General features: G+C 41.4%; 1 protein-coding gene across 1 annotated transcript in view; it reads left to right on the top strand.

The window, feature by feature from the left end:
• The first annotated feature begins 309 nt into the window (after positions 1 to 309).
• LRP2BP (LRP2 binding protein) overlaps positions 310 to 9,401 on the top strand; it is a 67,829-nt gene continuing 58,737 nt past the window's right edge. The window contains exons 1-2 of the mRNA XM_033958825.1: positions 310 to 475; positions 5,252 to 5,361. Of these exons, the coding sequence (XP_033814716.1) occupies positions 310 to 475; positions 5,252 to 5,361 (276 nt within the window). The remainder of the gene's footprint in view (positions 476 to 5,251; positions 5,362 to 9,401) is intronic.

The raw sequence follows: 9,401 nt of genomic DNA, 5'->3' as shown, positions 1-9,401 counted from the left end.
TAGGCATTTTTATCGCCAGCCACGGCAGTATTTGACATTCATAAGAATTCTATGAGCGTCGTAGCTAATATTGCTGCGGCTGGCGATAAAAAAGCCAAACACAGCTTTGTAAAAGAAGCCCTAAATTTTAATAGAACTTATTGTTACTTTTGTTAGATGAGTATATTTTCTTTTTCTTGTTTGGGACTCTGAAAAACAAAAAAGTAGGCAACAGTGTTTAAGTTCTCATCATGGTGAAAAGGACTGGTTGGATGTGAGTTCATCATGGCGCTTCTCTTGCTGTGTTCCTAGCTGCCACATAGAATCAAGATGAGGAAGCTGAACCCAGAGCCACTGCCCAGAAAGAACAGACATGTCTTGCATGATGTTCTGGAGACAGCTAGTGGGAGCATTGGCTCCAAGACATTAACAAAGGGGGACTTGAGCCAGGACAGAAGTAACCAGGAAAGAAGTAAACGCTCAACTTCATCACCAGGTAACAGGAACTGTGAAGTGGGATGTGTTCAAGATTACCAGTCCAGCTCTACATCTCCTGGTATACAACACATCCATGCTTTTCTACCCCCTGGATGTCTGGCACTTGCCCTTGTTTCATCTAGCACTGACACTATGCTAACCTTACAGCCTCTAAGATGCCAGTACTGCCATACAAATGTCTAACACCTTCCATATTCTTTCTCCCTTTTGAGTGTCTGATATTGCCTTATTACCCATGTTCTGTGTTGTCAAAATCAACTATATTCTTCCTCTAGCTGAATTTCCAGTATCTTTGAACTCCTGTCCACACACTCTGCACCTGTTTCTCCAAAGACACCTACTCTACAGGTGTCCAACATTCTCACATTACTACTTCTCCACTCTACAGATTTTGGCCCCTGCCCTGTGCCCTCCCACTTCCAATTATTCTTCATTCCTTCTGCACTTTATCCCTTCTGTCACACTCCTTACCTATACAGGTCTCCCTTCATATTTGTGGGGGTTTAGGGGCACAGCTCCCTTGTGAATATTAAAAAAAAAATCATGAATAACTCTTCATATTTGTGGGGGTTTAGGGACACAGCTCCCTTGTGATAATTAAAAAATCTTGAATAACTTTAAGGTCCCCACTCTGACTCCGTTCCACCTCCCAGACCCCTCCACAGCTTACCTTTAAAGCCCTGGAGCTCTAACAGTGAAGGGGGGCAGAAGCGATCTTCCTATGCTCTTGCCCCGTGCAGATCCACTATAAAAAATGGCTGCCTCAAGTTTCCGCATCAGTCTTGCAAGACCGCAGGAACTCATGAGACCAATGTGTGAACTTGAGGCAGCCATTTTTTATAGCAGATCTGCACAGGAAAGCTTAGGTTTGTTACCATTTATACATTTTAGAGTTTGTTTGTGGGGTCAGACTTGCAAGAGCTGGAATACCAATACTCGTCACTCATTCACTCATCCAATAGGTTAGTCCAGGCCAGAAGTTGTATTTCTGAACTAAAAGGTTTATTTAAACTTGCATGAGGCAGGCAAAAACATGGGACAATTTCAGTATAAACTGTGTACAGACCAAGCAGTAGTTTCAAACAGTATAAAGCAGTGTTTCTCAACCTGTGGTACGCGTACCCCAGGGGGTATGTGGACTGCTTGTTGGGGGTACATGGCCTGACCACCAATTGCCACCAAATCGGCGTCCACCGCACCGCAACCACTGCCACCCGGAATCTCACGTTTCTGCCGCCTGTTGAAGCCACTTTCGATTATCTCTCTTTGCCGTGCTGCCCCACCCCCAACTCCACCTCTGAAGCCGGCACAGTATGACATTCTCTCCTTCGGTCTTTAGCCTTCAGCAGCGCGCTTTGCACACCATGCTGCGATTCAGGCGGCTGGAAGTAGCAATGAAATGAGCCTGCTGCTGTCGGCCTGTCCTGGAAGTCTTCATTCCACAGCGTACCACCTATGCAGGCCGATGGCAGCAGGCTCACTTCATTGCTGCCATTGGCCGCTCGAAGATTAAAATTATTGTGGCTGGAGATGAGGTAGGTGGGGGAGTCAGGAGAGCTAAAACTGAGTCTTCCAACTGCCAATTTTGAGGGAGGCCATGTCTCCTTTGACCTCCCACCCCCGTTCTAATGCCTATGCTGTGTATATCGATTTACAAAGGAACAATGGGGTTAAGGTCTTTTTCTCAACTCTATATTTTATAACATTTTTGCTGTGATGAAAAAGCATGTTATATCTCTGCAGACAAATTCACAGTTTTGAGAAATGCAAAATAAAGTATCTGTGATATCTTCTAGATAGAAAAAGTTCATGTGACATTATGAATGGATTGTAAACATTGCATGAATATGCAGTCTCATGCTATGTAATTAAAATGTAATCCTTATTTCATGATGAATAACTATAATATATGTTAGATTTTTTTCTCAAAAAAGAACTTTGTTTAAAAAAATCCAATTTAAATTAAAAAAGTCAGATTTTTTAAAAATCATTTTCAAATATAGTACATAACATAGCAAGCAGAATAGACCATCAAGACATGAGCATAGCACCCACCCACCACCCTTCCCTCCCCCTAAAGGAACAGCAGTAACAAAATAGGTATGTGTCAGCAAATGTATGATTATTACTTAAGCAGTCCACTTCTGGCCGTAGCTGTCAAAGTATTACAAAATGGTAACCAACAAGAACAAAATAAAGATCCTTGCTGGAGAGTCCAAGTTTATGACTGCCTGGTGTTCAAGCCCAGCAAGTTGCATCTTCAAAGAGCGCCAATATGCTATCGTAGGAGCTTGGGTCGTAAGCCAAGATTGTAAGATTGCAGTCCTGTCCACTATAATGGCTTTTCTGGACAAAGGCCGAACAGCCAGGTCGAATTGAAAACATATGAAGTCGTAAAGTAAAAAGAAACGTAGGTTGTAATTGCTAGGAGCATGATCAAAATTGGGCTACATGAGTAAAAAGTTGATTCTAAAAGGAAGAAATACAAGAGCAGTCCCAGAACATATGTCCCAAATAGCATGGGGCAAATTATACTTAGGACAGCAATGTGTAACAGTAAGATATGCTCAGAAGGCCCTACTCAAGGCGAAATATGCTTGAGTAAGAAATTTGTAGAGTTGTTCTTTTTCTGTAGCCTGGACCAGCAGTTTATCACCCTGTTTAATGCATTTTTTAATCAGGTCCTCCGAGATTGGTAGTTGTAAATCCTGGGTCCACTTATTAGCAATTGCCTCGTAATTCAGATCCCCAGCAAGTTCTTGTAAAAATTTGTGGTGGAATCTCAAGGGACTTGGCACTTGGGTGGTTAGACATACATAAACACCTCGGATAGTCGTCCCTGAATATCCTCTGCCAGCGCTGTTTCACACAAATAAGAAACATAATGTTGTAATTGGAAATATGGATTCCAATCTCTAGCAGATAGATGAAACATTTGTTTACTTATTTCAAAAGACTGTAGGGTTCCATCCGCTTTAACAACTTGCGAGAGATAAATCAGGCCTTTCCGGGACTACTCCCGAAATGTTGCTTGTCACAAGCCAGGAATAAAATCCCCATTACCCACAATGGTAAACAGGGTGTGGTCTGAAAGGAAAAAGTTAGCATTTTACATAATCATTTCCAAGGCAATAAAAACAAGTCACCATAGCAACAAGTATGCTCAGGCAATTTAGAGGCATGTAAGAAATAACTAAAATGATAGGGAGAGTAAGCAGAATATTCACATTCTGTAGAGAAAAAATAAGTAGTCTGACAGAACCAGTCTTTTAAATGTCGAAGTTGACATGCTAAATTAAACCGCTCCACACTCAATAATCCTAGGGCCCCTTGATCTTGGGCAGCATTAAGGCAAACAGAGGAATGTGGGAGCACTTCCCCCCCCCCATAAATAATCCGTTAAGGCTTTCTTTAAAATGATAATATGTTTGCGTTGTAACAATAAGAACATATAGCCACTGGGGAACTACATCATCTTATAAAGGGCAATTTTTCCTAGTAAAGACAGCGGATAGTTTTAGTCAGCAGAGGTAAAATATTGATTTTGTAAAGTTGGGAAAGGTCTTGTGGTAATTTTATCCCTAAGTATACCAAATGAGTAGTAGTCCATTCCAAAGGAAAGGGGCCCCTCCCAGCGATCCCAAATTTCAGGTTGCAGGAGGAAGGTATCACGGCCAGGACGAAGGAAGTCATCCTGCCACTGTATCGTGCAATGGTGCGCCCGCACCTGGAGTACTGTGTCCAGTACTGGTCGCCGTACCTCAAGAAGGAGATGGCGGTTCTTGAGAGAGTCCAGAGAAGAGCAACTAAGCTAATAAAGGGTATGGGGGACCTCTCATATACTGACAGACTGAAAAAGCTTGGGCTTTTCTCGCTGGAAAAGCGACGACTTAGAGGAGACATGATAGAAACCTTCAAGATCATGAAGGGCATAGAAAAAGTGGACAGGGACAGATTTTTCAAACTATGGGGAACCACAAGTACAAGGGAACACTCAGAGAAATTGAAAGGGGAGAGGTTTAGAACAAACGCCAGGAAATTCTTTTTCACCCAGAGGGTGGTGGATACATGGAACGCGCTACCGGAGGATATGATAAGCAGAAGCACGCTACAGGGCTTCAAAGAAGGTCTGGACAGGTACCTGGAGGACAAAGGGATAGAGGGGTACAGATAAGAGTAGAGGTAAGGTTATAGGGATAGGATTAGAGGCAATTTATAAAATTAGTCAGAGACCACTGTTCAGGCAGTGTGCCTGATGGGCCGCCGCAGGAGCGGACCGCTGGGCGAGATGGACCTCTGGTCTTCCTCAGCGGAGGCAACTTCTTATGTTCTTATGTTCTTAAGGGTTAGACCAGAGTATAACTGATAGTCCTTGACCAGAGTATAACAAAGCCCTTGACTTTGATACTCATCCAAGATCTCAAATGCCCTTAATAAGGATCATTGAGGGTTGGCTAGAGTAAGTAATACGTTTTTGTTCTGTTTTTTTAATCATTGATTTTTATCCATCCTGCACTCTGTTATAGAATTGCCCCCATAGTGATAAATACTACCTTCATACAGATGAGCAAAACTACAGTGGTCATCTTCTCTCTCCTAATTCCACAGTGAGATCTCTAGTATTCAAATATTTATTCCAGAGACCATAATGGACTGTACTAAAGATATTATAGAAGTACAAAATCCAATAATATGTTTTTGTACGTTCTTTATTTGATAAGTATAAAAAATAACAGTGTGGTTCTCAATTTTTATTGTTGTTGTTTGATGACAGGTTCTGAATGTGATATTTTGATGGAAAAAGCGGAAGAGGTACTGAAGGCAAGGATAATAGAGGGAGACAAGGAGGCATCTTTCCTGCTGGGTCAGCTCTGTTTTGAAGAGGTTTGGTTTTTTTATCATAAGCACTGTAAATAGAATACATTTTAAAAACAAGAACATAACTGAAACAAACCCCAAAATGCTAAAACTTTTTATGGTACAGCATATTAATTTGCTGATGACAAGTAAAAATTGAATCAGGCACACATGATTGATCTTCAAGGCAAGCAGGTATTATATTGTCACATGTGGGTGACATCATTCATGGAACCTGGTATGGGCACATACCAAATGCACTGTCACTTTAAATTTTTTAAGATAGTGCCCATACCACATGCGTGCCGGTGCCTTTCTGCCCGATGTCAGCTCCTGGGACCTACAGTTTATCATTTTCCGCAAAGCTGAAAAGGTGTGTCTTCAGTGTTCTCCTAAGCGTGCCAAACGTTTTGAGGTTTTGGTACCTTTCCATCATTATTTTTCTTACTTTTTGTCATAATTCTTAATTTTTAACATGTTCCTCTCTTTCTACCAGTTTTGGTTCATTTTTGTAAACTTTTCATTTTTGGGCTATGGGCCACTCTGAGCCCTTTTTTTTCCTTGAGAGCATTGATCCTTTTTTGGGGGAGTAACTAGTTCCCCGGGCCGTCGAGCCCTTTGACTTCATATCAGCCATTTTCCTCTCCATGTCAAAAGTGGTACACTGAGCAGCTTTAAAAAATGCTTTCAGTGCAATAGGACCATCTCAGACTTTGATCCCCATAATTGGTGCATCCAGTGCCTAGGTCCTGAATATCAGGACATTTCACATGTCCTCTGTTTCCGTATCCAAAAGTGGTCACTTTAAGCCCGAAAACTTTATTTTGACAAACTTGTAGATACTGCATCGGCATCAATGTCAAGCATGGCTGGGGACTCTGACCCTGATGCACAAACACCTGTTACATTGGCAGCTGTATCAATACCATATCAGGTTCTTTAAACATCAAGACTCTACTTCCTCCTCTTAAGTTCCACAAGCATCTAGAGACCTGGCACATAAGAAAACTAAGAAACACAAAATTTCTTCTCCTCCTAGGTATACCACTGGGTCCTCTCAAGCATCTACTTCATCAACACATCAATACCCGAATGACCATTCACCATCTCTCCACAGAGGCATACCTTGACATCGAGGTCTCCCACACCATGCCAGCCGATACAGCAGATTGCTAATATGCCAATGTCTCTTTCCCTTCCAGCCCCTTTCCCTTCAAAAACTCTTAACTACAGATGTGTTTGTGTCAAATTGGGATGCTCATGTGGACAGCCTCCACATTCAGGGAGTCTAGTCTTCATATGAACAAACACGTCATATAAACCTTTTTGAACTTCAATTCACAATGCTCATAAGACATTCCAGGATAGACTCGTTCAACAAATAGTCTTCTTTCGAACATACAACTAAGTTTAATAGTTTAAAAGTTTTGATAATCCACCCTTCAATAATGTGTCAGAGTGGGATACAATATCAAAATAAAATATATAAGAATTGCCATACAGAGACAGATCGAAGGTCCATCAAGCCCAGTATCCTGTTTCCAACAGTGGCCAACCCAGGTTCCAAGTACCCAACTAGATCCCAAGTAGTAAAACAGATTTTATACTGCTTATCCTAGGAATAAGCAGTGGATTTCCCCAAGCCATCTCAATAATGGCCTATGGACTTCTCTTTTAGGAAATTATCCAAACCTTTTTTAAACCCCGCTAACTAACTGATTTCAGCACATTCTCCGGCAACAAATTCAAGAGTTAAATTACATATTGTGTGAAGAAATACTTTCTCTGATTTGTTTTAAGTCTACTTAGTAGCTTTATCGCATGTTCCCTAGTCCTAATATTTTTGGAAAGAGTGAACAAGTGATTCACATCTACCCTTTCCACTCCATTCATTATTTTATAGACCTCTATAATTTCACCCCTGAGCCATCTCTTCTCCAAGCTAAAGAGCCTAACCACTGTAGCCTTTCCTCATAGGGAAGTCCCTTTTATCATTTTCATCACCCTTTTCTGTACCTTTTCAAATTCCACTATATCTTTTTTGTGATATGATGACCAGAACTGCACACAGTTACAGCTTAGCCTGGAGTCAGATGCCTTCTTCATTCATTGGGGAAACAGATTCCTCTATGCATTCCCACCAATACCTCACAAAGGGAAGATTTTATTCAAACTTTGACAGGAGCAGGGCACCATGATCCTCATAGCACCTCACTGGCCACGCCAACCTTGGTTCCCTCTCCTCCTAGAGCTCTCGATCCAGGACTCATTCTAAATGCAGCTATTTCCAATACTGCTGACACAGAACAATGGATCTCTTCTCCATCCCAACTCTCGTTCATTGGCACTCACTGCATAGTTTCTATCACAGAGCAGGTAAATACCTTCAACTTTTCAGGAGCAGTTTCTGAGATTCTTCAAGCATCCAGGAAACCTTCCACTCAAAGATGTTATTGCTTTAAATGGACCAGATTCTCTGCTTGGTGTGTACTTCATTCTCTTGAACCTGACACATGCCCACTTCCATGCATTCTGGACTACTTTCTTCACCCTACTAATTCAGGTCTAAAGACCTAGTCAGTTCAAGTGCATATCAGTGCTATTAATACATTTCACACTCCCTTGGACAAGAAATCTCTCTCTCTCTTTTCATCCCTTGGTATCCAGATTCATGAAAGGACTATACCATATTAAACTGCCTATCAAGCCTCTACCTATCACTTGGGATCTTAATGTGGTACTATCTGCTCTAATGAAGACTCCTTTTGAGTCTCTCAACCTGTTCTCTCAAATTTCTCACTTGGAAGGTAGTTTTCCTCATTGCCTGCCCAGTGGATGATATTCAAACACTTGTATCGGATCTACCTTATGCAATATTCTACCATGACTGGGTAGTCCTTCAAACTCATCCAAAATTCCTGTCTAAGGTCATCTCAAAATACTATCTCAACTAATCTATAGCTGTGCCTGTGTTCTTCCCAAAATCATACCTTAGACTGCAAACATGCCCTGGCATACTACCTCGACCGGATTAAGCCTTACATAAACTTCTCTCAACTTTTTCTAGCTTTTGATCCTAACAGACTCAGGGTTCCAGTTACCAAGAGAACCATCTCAACTTGGCTAGCAGACTGTATCTCCTTTGTGTATACTCAGGCTGGGCTGACCCTACAGAATCATGTAATTGCCCACAATCTCTGGGCTCTGGTTGCTTAAATAGCTCTCTCCTGCTCTCTAGCTATTGAAGGCATCTGTAAGGCTGTGACTTGGTCTTCAATCCATACCTTCACTTCTTACTACTGTTTAGAGTAGAATGCCAGAAGAGACAGTTGGTTTAGTCAAGCAGTTCTGCAAAATGTATTTAATAAAATAAAATTTAAAAAAATTACTTACTACCTGGACACCAGCATTGCCAGGATCTTATTAATATATCATTTACTCTTTTCCAGATCATTTACTCATGACATCTGGGAATATAATACCCGCTTGTTCTGTAGCAGATGTTGTCCGAGTACAGCAGGCATATCTTCTCATAACCTGTCCACCTCTCCTAGTTGGCTTCTTAGCTTTGTTACTGATCTGCAGGTCCCATGAGCACTACCTTAAAAAATTTAAAGTGACAGTACACTTGATATGTGTCTGTACCTGGTTCCATGGATGATGTCACCCACATATGAGAAGATATACCTGCTATCCTCAGAGAATACCTGCTACAGGTAAGTAACTGCTTTATCTGACAGCACAGAGATGGAACAGCTTTCCCAGAACTCAAAACCTCTGTAAATTTCTGATCATGTGCAGCCATTCCCATACACCATAGTCTTTTTGTTAAATAGCACAGTATTTGTGATTGTCTTCATCTTTTATTTTTCTATTTCTTGTTAATTCCTGAAAAGAAAAGTTATTAGCATTTGTTTTAAATCTTATGATGACTTCTTCAGTGTGTAGCCAAGGCACAGACCAAACCAGACTTTGCGAGACCAACCTCATGCTTCAGAGAAAACTGACACATTCTTAAGCTTCCTTTTTCCTCCAGACAATAACCGAGTTGCTTGTGCTGACCCTGT

The sequence above is a fragment of the Geotrypetes seraphini genome, chromosome 1 (assembly GCF_902459505.1).
Source record: "Geotrypetes seraphini chromosome 1, aGeoSer1.1, whole genome shotgun sequence".
Classification (NCBI taxonomy): domain Eukaryota; kingdom Metazoa; phylum Chordata; class Amphibia; order Gymnophiona; family Dermophiidae; genus Geotrypetes; species Geotrypetes seraphini.
This window is presented reverse-complemented; position numbering and strand designations above follow the sequence as displayed.